The following is a 14,546-nucleotide window of genomic DNA, read 5'->3' as shown; positions in this document are numbered from 1 at the left end:
GCTGTGAAACAGCCTGGGAATTTCTGACACAAGCCCCCAGATTCCAAATGAGCACTGGGTGAGCCTTCTCCCACCAATCCTGGAGCTGTTTTCACAGCCTGAGAGCAGCTCCATGATTGGTTGGAGTTGTGGTCCACAAGTAGGAAAAAGTCTTTCCTTTTCCTGCTCATGGACCTCAAACAAAGCGCCCAGCAACCCATTCCTTGCCTAGCGCTGTGCTCATTTGTTTGTTGTCCGTTTGGGCCCATGTGGTGTGGCTGTTGACAGAACTGAGTCACTAAAGTTATTTGGAGCGCATGAGAACCTTCCATCCTCCGTCTTAACGCACTTGGGCATTGTTCTGTTGTTGGCTACACAGGGTGGCAGGCTGCAGAATCCGAAATCTGTGCTACTGCTGTGTGGCCTGCACCTGGGCAGCATCCACCAGCCTGCAGATAGTTTGGCTGAAACCACAGAAGCTTTGACAAAAAGGCTTTCGTTTGTTTTTCAGCAGAGGGTCAGAGTACCTTGTCGTGGACAGCAAATAGCACCATCGGTCATGCGCTGGATTTGTGATGAGTCGTGTGCCTTTCACACCTCATCATTCTTTATTTAAGGAAGCCGCGACTGCTTCGAACTGGGCAAGCTGCACTCAGGCCGGTGCCCTAGATACACATTTTGTGGGAAATTTAAGAGGATTTGGTCAAATGTGTATTTAAGACTAAACACCCCAACTTACAAATGTAGGGCCTGGTAATGAGATTGGTGGTCTTTAGACCGCCAAACCCACAGTGGCGCCGCGGTGGCAGTGTGGCTACAGATGCACCAGCAGTCTGAACACCATAATACGACTTTGACGGTCGGACCACCATGAGACTGCCGGGAACAACGATCCCTGGCGGTTGAGCGGCGATCAGAGGCTGCAATATGCTTGGCGGTGCCACTGTGGCACTGCCAAACATATTACGTGTTTCCTCACCACCCGCGCTTTCATGGCGGTGCTCACAGCATGAAAAGGCTGGCGATGAGGAAACTAAGGGCAGCCACCAGGTCCCCCAGTTGCCTCGGGGCCAGGGGACAAATGCAGGGAGGCACATGGTGTGCTCCCCTGTGTCCATGCACCCCCTTTCCTGCATGGCATGAACTGCACAGCCCATGCAATGCAGGAATGGGCTTTGGCGCTCCCATTGCGGTGACTGTCTAATAGGCACCGCCAAAAGACCACCCACCAGACCACGAGGAAACTTGTAATCTGGTGGGTGGCTTGCCATCGAGTTTGGTAGTGGCGACTACAAAAACAACAGTTGATGGACAGAATGGAGAAACATGTCATACATTCTTCCCAGTACAGAGATCTGGGCCTAAATCCATAGTTTTTTTGCTCATCATTCCATTCCAGTTTGAACCCAGCCATATATAAATCGGTCTTGACCCTGTGCCTCAGGGGAACAGTCCAGCCCGAACTGCCAAGCCAGGTCCTCCCTGGACTGGAAACAAGCATCCATGCCACTGGAATAAAGTATCCTGGCTGAAGAGGGGTGAAACCACGAAACAGGTCCTAGGATGCTTTTTTTCCAGTCCAGGGAGGACCTGGCTTAGCAGTTTGGGCTGGGCTGTTCCCATGAAGCACAGGGTCAAGACTGATTTGCATATGGCTGGGTTCAAACTGGAATGGCATGATGAGCAAAAAAACGATGGATTTAGTCCCAGATCTCTGTACTGGGGTGAATGTATGACATTGTTCTGCATTCTGTCCATGAACTGTTGTTTTTGCATTTGTCATCCCAATTAGGATGGGTATGCCCAGACGTGGGTCCCGTGCTCACCATGCCACTGGAATCAAGCTATCCTGGCTGAAGAAGGGTGAAACCCCGAAACCAGTCCTAGGATGAGCACGGGACCCACCTCTGGGCATACCCCTCCCACTCGGGTTGACAAATGCAGAACCAACAGTTGGTGGACAGAATGCAGAACAATGTCATACATTCACCCCAGTACAGAGATCTGGGCCTAAATCCATCGTTTTTTTGCTCACCATGCCATTCCAGTTTGAAACCATCCATATGCAAATCAGTCTTGACCCTGTGCCTCAAGGGAACAGTCCAGCCCGAACTGCCAAGCCTTCCCTGGACCGGAAACAAGCATCCTGGGACCGGTTTCTGGCTAATCAGCCAGGTTAGCTTGAATCCAGTGGCAAAGTGAGCAAGGGACCCACGTCTGGTCATACCCTGCCAACTTAGGGCAAACAAAGCAAAACCAAAGGAGATGATGAACGGAGTGTTGAACATTGCAAGCACTCACCCCCAGTCAACTGATCTGGGTTTAATCCATCATCATTCTTTAGCTCCTTCAGGCTTTTAAGTCCTCCACCCTCTTTTTCTACCTTGCAAAACCCCAACTTACACATACTGTTTCCTTGCCTCTTTGTGCTCTCCCTTTCTCTTGTTTTTACTTTTCTCTTCAGCATCTGTCAGTTTTCGACTGCTATTGATAATTATTCAGGTTATGGCCTTTGAGTATAAAAAGGAGAATAGAATAAAAGTAAACAGCAATGGAAATATTTAGAAGAAAATTTGAAGTAATCAATATAAGGGAGATACCTGGCTTATGTCGGTCTATTGAGTGCCTTAAGAAGTATATTAGGGAATGCCTATTTTTCTGTTGGCTGTTGACATAAAGGTAAATTTTCCTTGGCGATAGATGTCAATTGGAGGGGAGCTTGGAACAAAGCCAATAGAGAGCAGAGCACCAGGATGGACTAGAACACAAAATGTCTTCTGTAGTCTTCAGGTGTTTCTCTGTGTTTGAAGAGATTTCTCTCTTGTCCATATCTGTTGTCGCAAACATCTAAATTGGTGTTGATAAAGGATAAAGCTTTCAGGGACATTAAAGTTATTTGGCTACGTTTTTCAAAGCTTTTATTCCATCCATTAATAGGGCACGCTAGAGTACTCCTGACAAATTCACCCATAACGTATAGAAGAAAGAGAAATGCAATACATTTGAGAGAGTTTTTTAAAAAGAAAATAATGCTTTATTAAAATGTGTTTAGGTTAACATAACCAGGCTGTAGTTGACATTATGAGGCAACAGCCAGCTTACATTGTCCTTTATTCATATTTGCAGAAAGAAATGTGCCTTTGTTTTACACCAATGAGCGGGTCCACATTCATGTTTCTCTGTGTCCTTTTCCATTTCAGAAAATCATTTATAAATACAGCCTCAGTGATGGTATCTACTCATAAGTAAACAAGGATGTTTTCATTTGCTTTCCTCAAGACAAAGCCATGTCCAGGTTGTTTTGAAGCCATGTCCAGGTTGTTTGTGTCTCTAATAATTATTTTGCTCAAGGCTCTTATATGGGCCATTCATCTCTTAAACATGATATTGTATTAATTTCTAATGACATGCACAGTCATCTCTTGATTTTAACCCTGTACGTGCAGTTGTCAGCAAATGGCCAACCCTGGGGCGGGAACGGATCCCCTGGTGCTTGCACTGGGGGATTCCTTTTTTTAAAACAAAGGGTGTGGGAGATGTGGAATTTCTTCCACGTCAGCCTACGCGCCCATACTGCCCATACTGCCCATTTGTGACTGACATCACAGATTCCTCACCGGAGTGGAGAGCAGAAGGAAGTGAGTCCTGTATCCTGCTTGTTTCCTGATCATGGTCTCGCCATGATCAACAGCTTGGACACCTAGTAGGCCACCAGGGACTAGCAGTTAGGGGGGGGATCGGCCCTCGTTTTGAACGGAGGGACACAAACAATTTAAAAAAAAATGTTTTTTGATCTTGGATCATGCCCCCAGGTGAAGGAAAAAAATATTTTGTTTTTAAAACAAAAGGAAATCACATTGTTTGGTGGGGGGGTCAGCCCCCATGGTGAATGTGCCAGCCCCCCTGGGGGGCAGAAATTATAAAAACAAAGTGTTTCTCCCTGGGGGTACAATCATGCCCCCAGGGGAAGTAAAACCATATATGTATATTTTTAAAAAGTGAAATTGTCAGGGGGTTCCGCCCTCCTGCCATCAAGGTGATTCCCTGTTGGGCCCATATTTGTATTCGAAATGTGCATTTTCTCGGGGGGCAGATCACGCCTTGCCTCCTCCCACCTCCCCCCTCCTCCAGGAGAGAGCACACATTTAAAAAAAAATGTAAATAAATGTTGATGGGTCGGCCTTGAGGATATGGGTCGACTCTTCCTATGGGGCTCATTTAAAAAAAAGAATTGTGATTTCCTCTGGTGGGGCGATTGTGCCCCCTCCCCAATGGGAAAATACCCATTTATTTAAAAAAAAAAAAACACAGTAGACACATGGCAAAATGTGCCGAATTATGATGCATAACTTACCTTTCTTGCCGCATAGTTTAGTCAACTCTGTCGCATAATTGGGTGCTCTCCCGGCAGTAAAATGACCCAGGTTGCACACTATGGGGTCCATTAGGATGACGGACGGACTTTGCCCGCCCGTCATCCTATCGTAAATCGGGACCGCCCGCCATAAGGCCGGGTGCGGGCCACATCCTGTATTTTCAGCATTGTGGCGGGCGGTGCTCTCTGCACCGCCCGGCACAATGCTGAAAATGCACTTTAATATTTTCATTTGCAAAGTGGCAGGCACCGCGTGGTGCCTGCCGCTTTGGAAATGACAATGAAGGGGTACCATGTGCACCCCCCCACCTGTACTTCACTCTGGGGGCCCGCGAGGGGGCCCCCAGAGCGAAGACCGCATGCCTTTCCGTGGCGGCAGCGCCGCCGCGGAAAGGCATCTAACAATGCCCATTGTAATATGGCTGGCGGTGTCTAATAGACACCGCCACCATATTAAACATTTTCCGCCCCGGCCGCAAGGCGACCGGGGCGGAAAAGTGGTGGGCGGTGTTTTGGTCCACTGCGGTCCCCCCCGCCATTGTAATATGGCGGAGGGGAATTCAGGGAAGGATGTCGGGCGGATTGCCACCGCCAGCCTGGCAGGGGCAATCCGCCCCAAAATCCTAATGGACCCCTATGTGTTTTCACAATGTGGCAGGGGCTATTGCGTGAATGTGTGCTTCTTGAGATCCAAGGGAGATATCTGGTTTTAGTAAATAAGTTTTATACTTGCAAAGGTCCAGCAGCTCCACCAACAGTAAAGGTTTGCATAAGCCATGACAAAATGATTCTGTGGTATTAAGAATGGGGCAAGGTGAAATAATACTGTGTTCTTTTTTACTTTTTTCAGTATCTAGGAAGAACCTGCAGATTCAGGAAACAAGATAAGTATTTGGTGCTTATTTACTGTTGCACACATCTCTCACACATACCGCCTCATATAGAACAATACTTCTGATTTCCATGTAGGACAGTGTTTTAAAAGGAAGGATTAGCCAGTCAGCAGAGATGGCGTCTTGGTGGATAACTGCAGCCTTGGCCCTAGATCTGGTTATGGAAGACACCTCTGAGGCAGGATCAGAGACTGAGACAGCAGATACTGAGACAGCATCTGAGAGGGAGGAAAATGGAGCAGAATCTGAAAGTGATTCATGGGTAAAAGGAGTTCCATCCATCAACTCCTCTTCCGGCAATTCTGAGGGACATGAGGATGGCCGTCATGCTATCCCTGTGCAAGCACAATCTATGCAGCTGAGCAACCACAGCAGAGAGCGTGCACATGTCAATTTTTTCTGAAATTTGCCACAGTTCCTAAGATGAAGTATCTGAAGGAAATGGACAGATCCACCATCCTGAGAGTTCGATATTATTGTGCTGCCTGCTACCCGGATAAACCTGCAACTGCATGCTGTGGATATTTGGAGCGTTCTGAGATAGTAAGTCTGCCCATAGGAATGCAGCTCTGTCCTTCAATCCTTACTAAGTTAGAGGGCGAAGGGTGGCCGTGGGGCCACTAAGACATTGGGATTCCTAACGCTTGGAAGCGGAACGGATGTTTAAAGCCATATTTCTTTCTTATCTCAGCTCGTATGGGAGCACAAGTTAGCAGTAATGGAGACTCTTCTCCTCATCCTCCGGCGTCAGACTCTTCTGTACGAGATTAGTGTCTGTATCTTCAAAACAACCATAAAGTTGCTGCAGCAGCCGGTAAGTTGCCTGAATCAAATTATAAAATGTGAAGATGGTCAAAACTGCCTAGCAACATTTTATTTTTAGCATGTGTTTAAGAGACTGTAATGAAGGTGGCTGGAAAATAGTGTTAAGCCCAAAGAATTGCCCTGGGAAACACTATATGTTGTTAAAATACCCCTCACATACTAAGAATCCCTTAGTGTCATGCTTCATCATGTGGTTCTTCCCGTCCATCAGGGGGGTGGGGCGTGCTGCAACCTATGTGGACACGGGAGCACTTGATTTCAGTGAAAAAAGCTATGTGTAGTGCAAAGGTAAGAGTGGTAGGGTCAGGAGAGATAGTGGTGCAAAATTAAAAGTTACCTGGCTGGTGAATTGTTTTTACTTTTTTCGCTTCCCTAGCTGGAAACATAAACAAATGGGGAGATGTAGGGGGTATACTGTTATTAGTTGCCTCCTACTTGGTCAACATGTTTCAAAAGCCATCCCCTTGGCTTTTTTCTTCAGAACCATGCGTGATCTCTACTACACTTACACTTTATTTATATGTAATGCATGTGCCAAAATGTTGTTCAGCCACAGATCATTCTAAAAAATTAAAGCATGCCAAAAAACCATACCCATTTGGTATCTTTATAACACTATTTTAAAGGAACTAAAGGCTTCATGAGCTGTCACGGAAGGGGAGGGCGCCTGTATTTAAACAGTGGTCAAGGCTGCACACTCTCCCGTAAATACCTTCTTGTGGAGCCACGAGAAGGTATTTGCATCGTTGCAACAAAGCAGTGATGCAACACTTTTCAATGCGCCCTCCTTGTGACATAATGGATGCACTGTATTTACAATACGGCACATCATGTTGCAAGGAGTTACAGATATGTCAGTATTACTGACGTTTCTGTATGTGCAAAAGTGTCACATTGCTGGGGTGTGTCTGAAAACAGACTCTACTCCAGCAATGTGTCCCTTAACATGGGCAAGCCCCATGTGAAAGGGCCTGTGTCACCCTTACGCCTGCCATGAAGCAGTCATAAGGTTTCTCCAGTATTACATCTTTCATAGATTCACATGCTTGTATCTTCCCCGTCGGCATGGTGGGAGTCTCACGGTAACAGAATGACCAAAGCAGTAAAATAGAGAAGATAAAACTGTATAGAAAATCCCATAGGGACTGTAGCATTTGGTAACCAGACCATGTTGTTATTTGGTCCAAAAGTCAGCCAATCAGCATTGCTGCCCTGACCTCACACTCCCCAGCAGAAGCTTCCTGCCTCAGATTTCCAACCGCCTTCATGTGAGAAAGGAGTCTCCCTGAGCTCTGCTCATTTTACTGTTCCTGAGTGAACTTTTGACCTTTTGCTTCTTATATCCTGACTTCTGGATTAAGGTATTGTGTGACTATATTTCTCAATATGGCTGAAAGCTCTAAGAAGAGGCTGTTCAGGCCTTGCAGATCCTGTGGGAAGGCCAGGCTTTTCTCAGAAGACCCTCATAAGGACTGCCTATACTGTCTTCATCCGAAGCATGTTGCTAAGGATTGTAAATACTGTAGAACTTTTTCTGTCAAAACTCTTAGAGACAGAGAAGCTCGCTTGCTGTTATGGCTTCAGAAGAAGAAGGCCATATCAGACTCAGATTCTGGGGAAGAATCTTCTAAAATAACACCTAAGAAGAGAAAGGCCTCTATTTCTGAGGAGAAAGTGGAGCCTAAAAAGAGTAAACCTAAGGAGAAAGCAATGTCATCTCTCCCTATTACTCCTCTGCAGAAGCTGTCAGACCAGAAAGGGACAGGGTCCGCTCCGTCGACCAGTTCCCTAGCTTTTGCTTCAAAATCTGTGGAAAAGCCTTCAGTTCCGTCGACGACGACGGCTTCGTCGACGACAGGATCTAAAGCAGCGTCGACTACGTCGACGACAACAACGTCGGCGAGTAAGATTATCCCGTCGATGAAGAGACCGTCGACGACGACATCGTCGACGAAGGGCTCGACAACGAGGATGTCGACGGGGCACCGTCGACGAAAATGATACTGAAAACGGCAAAAGCTTTCAAATCACCACAGGCGAAGACTGTGATTTCAATCCGGTCTTTTCAGTCGTCCAAGGGTTCGGCGAATATCAGCAAATCTGCGGAATTCACATCATGGACGAAGATTTCACCTCTCCCACCATCTTCTCTGTTGGAACAAGACTCAGATGGAGAGGAGTCCTCAGGTGCTGCCTACAGTCATTCACAGCTCCAAATAAAGAGCCAGGACACAGATGAGGAGGAGGTATTCTCCTTTAAGGACAGAACTCAATCTTCCAGGTATGAGTCTTTCCAAGACACATGTGAGTATAATGAGGAGGAAGAGCAACAAGAGGAATCACGTGAGGTAGAGCGGCAGGACACAGTTTCCATTCCGATATCTCTTGTATCTGACCTCAGGTTCATGATAAACGACTACTACCGTCGTTTCCCGGAGGCAAACGCCCCTCAATCAGCTACGCCAATAGACTCTTCGCAGCCATCCAAGGCGAAGGACACCACTCAAGATCAAGGGGTGAGATCACCGCCTTTGGTTACAATACGAGATGATCTAACGGAATCCGACGAGGATGAACAACCTGAAGAAGGGGAGCTTGTTCATGATGCTTCGGGACAAGAATGGAATGAATACATCTTGCCATCTGCCCCGTCACCATCTCCACTGCCATCCACCTCTCCTCCTCAAGACATCGGAGGTTTCCACGACATCATGGAAAAAGCGGCGAAGAGGTTTAAATTAGATATGGAGGTTAAAGAAACAGACTGTTTCTTGTACGATTTCAAGGACGATGCCAGGAAATCAGCTAGATTTATTCCAATTATCCCTCATATTTGGGAAGAGGGCCTAAAAATTTTGAAAACACCGGCTTCCATAGCGGTTTCAGTTCCAAGGATTGAAAAGAAGTATAGAGCGCCAGAGTCTGCTGCAGCCTGTCTAATAGGACACCCCAGACCAGAGTCAGTTGTGACGCAGGCGGCGCAGAGGAATTCTAAGAACCCGGTGGCTACTTCCTTGGTGCCACCAGACAAAGAAGGATGGATGGTGCCGGTAAGAGGTTTGCAGTCATGGCAGCCTCTACTATTAAGGCAGCCAATGCTATGGCCCTAATTAGCCGTTTCAACAGACAAATGTGGTCAGATCTGGCACCCATACTATCTGCGCTCCCGGAAGATAGGAAAGAGGAAGCGGTGGCCATCCTCAAAGACGGAGCAAAGTCCGCGGCTGAATCCATTGACATCGCCATGGATGTGTCATCTATGGCTTTCAGACAGATGGCTGGAGCAGTTTCGCTTCGCAGACAAGGCTGGCTTAAGGCTACCTCATTTCGTCCAGAGGTCCAAGCGAAGATTGTGGACATGACGTTTGACGGCGAAAATTTATTTGGGAAACATATAGATGAGGCGTTGCAAGGCATCAAATCCGACACGGATACTGCTAGAGCGCTGGGATCTCTTCAACAAGGAAGGTTTCAGTCCTTTCGTAGAAGAGGTACAAGAGGTCAATTCAATCAGAGAGCCTCATATCAGACCAACAGATATCAGCCGTATAACCAACAGAATTATCGGCAATACAATTCAAACACCCAGTTCAAGCCCTACAACTCCTCTTACCAGCAGTAATCTAGGGGCAAGTCTGGCGCCAGGGGGAAAAATCAACAGTCTAACAGACGTCAATGATTTCAGGCCGGCGCTCCCCACAATGCAGATCCCGGAAAACGACCACTATCTGTCTCAATACTTCAACAACTGGAAGTCCATAACATCGGACAAATGGGTTCTAGATGTCATCAGCAGGGGTCATACCCTGGAATTTGTAGAAATGCCACCGGATCGTCCCCCGGTGCTCAGGCTCTCTCAACATCATCAGGAATTGCAGAGGGAGGTCCACTCGCTTCTGCAAAAGGGGGCCATAGAGGAAGTGCCGCAACATCTCAGAGGGAAAGGCTTCTACTCGCATTTCTTCCTCATCAAGAAGAAACAAACCCTGAAATGGAGACAGGTATTGGATTTGAGGGATCTGAATCAATACATAAAAAAGATTCCATTCAGAATGCTATCATTGCAAGAGATCCTGCAAATGTTAAAGGAACAAGACTACATGGCGTCTTTGGATCTCATGGATGCGTACTTCCATATTCCAATCCATTGGAAGCACAGAAGATATTTAAGATTCATCGTGGAGAGTCGCCACTTTCAATTCAAGGTCCTTCCATTCGGCCTCAAATCGGCCCCGAGGGTGTTCACCAAATGCATGGCCCCGGTGGCAGCCCATTTAAGATTGCAAGGGCATTACATTTACCCATATCTGGACGACTGGTTAGTGACAGGTCCATCTTTCAGGGAAACAACAACGTCTCTCCAGTGCTGCATTCGTCTGTTTCGACGTTTGGGACTGAGGACCAACTTAGAGAAGTCCTCGCTGACTCCAGCTCAGGGCATTCACTTCCTAGGAGCGTGGATATGCACCAAGGCAGTGAAAGCTCATCCTTCCAAGGAACGGATGACAAAGATAATGGGTCTGGCCACGACCCTTCAGTCAAAAAGGTTCACTTATGTGAGAATATACAAATCCATGTTAGGGATGATATCTTCTTGCATCCCACTGGTACCAAATTGCCGTCTTCGAATGAGACCTTTACAGGAACAACTGGACGAGCAGTGGGTTCAGTCCAAAGGTACCTTCGAGGATCGCATTACCATCACGAACCGTATGAAGGTGGCCACGTCATGGTGGAAGGTACAGAAGAACTTGGATCAGGGCTTACCCTTTGTGACTCAGACTCACGATTACGTGATGACGACGGACGCCTCCTTACAAGGATGGGGCGCACATCTTCAGGAGCTGGAGATCCAGGGCCTCTGGTCAAACTGGGAGGCACAGCTTCACATAAACATGCTAGAACTCAAAGCTGTGTTCCTGGGGCTCCAAGCCTTCCTACCCAGGATACGACATGCATCGGTGCTTATTCAAACAGACAGCACCACGACTATGTTTTATCTGCTAAAGCAAGGGGGAACAAAATCCAAACAACTGTCGATGTTGGCGCAAAGAATCTGGAAGTGGCTGATAATCCACGGCATTTCAATTCAAGTGCAACATATACAAGGCATCCTCAACACACGGGCAGATGCCCTGAGTCGCACACCGAATGTGACGCACGAATGGGAACCTCACGACATTCAGCTCGACAGAGTGTTTCAAAGGTGGGGCACTCCCACATTAGACTTGTTCGCAACCAGGGACAATTCAAAGTGCGCCCAGTTTGCTTCCAGGTACCCTCAGCAAGATTCCAGGGGAAATGCATTCCACATGGATTGGACGGACATGTTTGCCTACGCGTTCCCTCCGTTTCCACTGATACCACGAATACTTCGCAAAATAAGGGCGGAACCGTGTCAGGTCATACTGATAGCACCAGCCTGGCCGAGACAGGCATGGTATCCAGAACTGCTACGGTTGTCAAAGGGCAACAAACTGCAGTTTCCGACATTCCAGAACCTCATTTCCATGAAAAACGGTCAGATTCTTCATCCGGACCTGCAATCGCTAAAATTGTCCGCATGGAACCTCATGAGCGGGAATTCCAGGACTTAAACATTCCTCAAGAATGCAGACATATTCTGTCACAAGCCAGAGCTACGTCAACCAACAAGACATATGCAGCTAAATGGTCTCGTTTCTGTCACTGGTGTGACACTCACAACTTGCATCCGTTAACAGTACACCCTGAAGGTATTCTACCCTACCTGTTGTCACTATCTAAGGCAGGACTGTCGCATGCCTCGGTAAAGGTACACTTAGCAGCAATATCACGCTTCAGGAGAAAGCCAAATGAGCCATCTCTCTGGTCTTCCAGGCTAATAAAGGAGTTCATTAAAGGACTTTTTAGAGTTTTTCCACCCATTCGGCGCCCACCAGTGCCATGGCACCTCAATACAGTTCTGTCGCAACTTATGAGGCCTCCTTTCGAGCCTATCCACAACACAGACTTACAGTTTCTTTCATGGAAGACAGCCCTGCTCCTCGCATTAACATCAGCAAGGAGGGTTAGCGAAATTCAAGCCTTTTCAGTGGAAGAACCTTTCTTACAATTTCGCCAGGACAGGGTTATTTTAAGGACAAATCCTACCTTCATACCCAAAGTCCCTACGTCTTTTCACCTTAATGAGCCTATTATTTTGCCTACCTTTTTCAGCAATCCCTCAACTGATGCAGAAAGAGCTTTGCACTCTTTAGACATTGCTAGATGTTTGAAGTTCTACATTGAGCGAACAAAGACATTTCGCAAATCCAAACAATTATTTATTGCTTTTGAAGGCCAAAGGAGAGGCCTTCCTCTATCAAGACTGAGTATTGCAAGATGGATATCATCGGCTATACTAAAGTGTCATGGGAAAGCCGCTCTCTTCTACGGTGAATGCACATTCCACAAGGAAGATGGCGACATCAATGGCCTTATTCGCAGGAGTGTCGCTGCCAGACATCTGCAGAGCAGCGACGTGGAAGAGTGTGCACTCTTTCACCAAGCACTACTGTCTGGACACTGCATGGAAAGAGGACACGGCAGTGGGACAAGCTGTTTTGAAACGCCTATTTCAATAAGGTACAATTTGATTATCTGCTAATTTGTCTATTCAGTACTTTTGCCTTATGCTTGCATGTATCTTTATATATATATATGTCTCTGCATACTTGGTATTATATGGATATGTATTATTCTAACATTGCTTTATTGCAGAGCTTCCTTCTGGGTTCTGTCCTGGAAACGCTGCAAACCTTTGTGAGCACTGCTTACTACTCTGATACAAGCATGTGAATCTATGAAAGATGTAATACTGGAGAAGGAATTAGTTACTTACCTGTACACTATAGTTCTCCAGTATTATCTTTCATAGATTCACATGCGCCCACCCGCCTCCCCGTTTCGCAGGCAGAACCTGTTTCTCGGTATTTATCCATGTCTCTCACTCGGGGACGGAAATCTGAGGCAGGAAGCTTCTGCTGGGGAGTGTGAGGTCAGGGCAGCAATGCTGATTGGCTGACTTTTGGACCAAATAACGACATGGTCTGGTTACCAAATGCTACAGTCCCTATGGGATTTTCAATGCAGTTTTATCTTCTCTATGATACTGCTTTGGTCATTCTGTTACCGTGAGACTCCCACCATGACGACGGGGAAGATACAAGCATGTGAATCTATGAAAGATAATACTGGAGAACTATAGTGTACAGGTAAGTAACTAATTCCTTTCGCGCATTGGCGTCTGAGAAGTGGCGCAGTGAAATCTAATAGATTTCACTGCACCACTCATATTACCCTTTCTTGCGGGGAACGCCCACCCTGCATACATTATACATGACGCAGGTATAATGTAGCAATGGGGATTAAAAAGTGGCGCATCTGCCTAGAAATGAAATGAAATTGGGTTTATAAAGCGCATGGCTGCCCTAAAGCGTCCCAGCGCTGGTGAACTAATAACAGAAAACTCAAGAGGGGAAAAGAATTAGAAGGTCTTAGGGAAAAGAAAGGTTTTGAGTGCTTTTCTAAATTTCAGGTAGGAGGATTCCATCCGGAGATCCCTGGGAAGTGCGTTCCAATTTTTTGCCGCATTCAACGAGAACCGGCGGCCTCCGGTGCGGGCTTTCCTCACTCTAGGTGTGATGGCCAGATTTTCTCCGTCGGACCGAAGGGCCCGAGCAGATTTGTAAGGGCGAATCAAGCCTCTCAAGGCCGGTGGGCCTTTACCTTGCAGTGTTTTGTGAGCGATGCAGAGTGACTTAAAGGTAATTCGCTCCTGGATTGGGAGCCAGTGAAGGGCTCTCAGCAAAGGTTTGGCTGAGGCCCGTCTAGGAGCCCCCATGAGCAACCTGGCTGCAGCGTTCTGTACTCGCTGCAGGATATTAATAGAAGCCTGAGGCGCGGCCAGGAGGAGGGCGTTGCCATAATCCAGTCTGGACAAAATTAGGCCCTGGATCATTAGCTTTCTCGATTGAAAGATGCGTCTCTGCATAAATATGGAGCAATGTGGCGCATTATTTACGCCGCCGCAGCATTACAAACAGTGACACAACGGTGGCATAAATGTGTGGCAAGGGCTCATAAATAAGGCCCAAAGGTTTTAACAGGAGACAAATTGCTGAGTCCATTAGCTTGTCCACAGCCTGCCTCTCTGGAATATAGAGTCCAATGATGTTCCTCAGCTTTGCATTTTTTACTTTTCTTCGCCTGTTTCACTCAGACATGTTTAATGAAGATGCTGTTCTATATAACTTCTACTGGAATTTACCCCTTACATTATGTAGTCTTTCTGCAATATAATCTAGTTACTCTTTAGCCCTATGCAGGGCTTAATTTGAGCCTATGGTTTCCAGTGCTCAGCACTGGCACGTAATTGGTTTTGGGTGCTTGGCACCATCACTTAATTGTCGACACTGCACTTATGACAGTCTGCCACAAGGTAGCGCTGCTCA

General features: G+C 46.8%; 1 protein-coding gene across 4 annotated transcripts in view; it reads left to right on the top strand.

Moving 5' to 3' along the window:
- The window catches only part of LOC144763225 (uncharacterized), a 268,530-nt gene that overhangs the window by 161,866 nt on the left and 92,118 nt on the right, over positions 1-14,546 (top strand). For all 4 annotated transcript variants that reach the window (XM_078648619.1, XM_078648618.1, XM_078648621.1 and 1 more), the window contains 2 exons: positions 5,205-5,790; positions 5,939-6,061. In XM_078648619.1, coding sequence (XP_078504745.1) covers positions 5,671-5,790; positions 5,939-6,061 — 243 coding nt within the window. In that variant the 5' untranslated portion in view covers positions 5,205-5,670. The remainder of the gene's footprint in view (positions 1-5,204; positions 5,791-5,938; positions 6,062-14,546) is intronic.

Source organism: Lissotriton helveticus, chromosome 6 (genome assembly GCF_964261635.1).
Source record: "Lissotriton helveticus chromosome 6, aLisHel1.1, whole genome shotgun sequence".
Classification (NCBI taxonomy): Eukaryota; Metazoa; Chordata; class Amphibia; order Caudata; family Salamandridae; genus Lissotriton; species Lissotriton helveticus.
The sequence above is the reverse complement of the archived record's forward strand: the minus strand, read 5'-3'. Positions and strand labels throughout refer to the sequence as shown.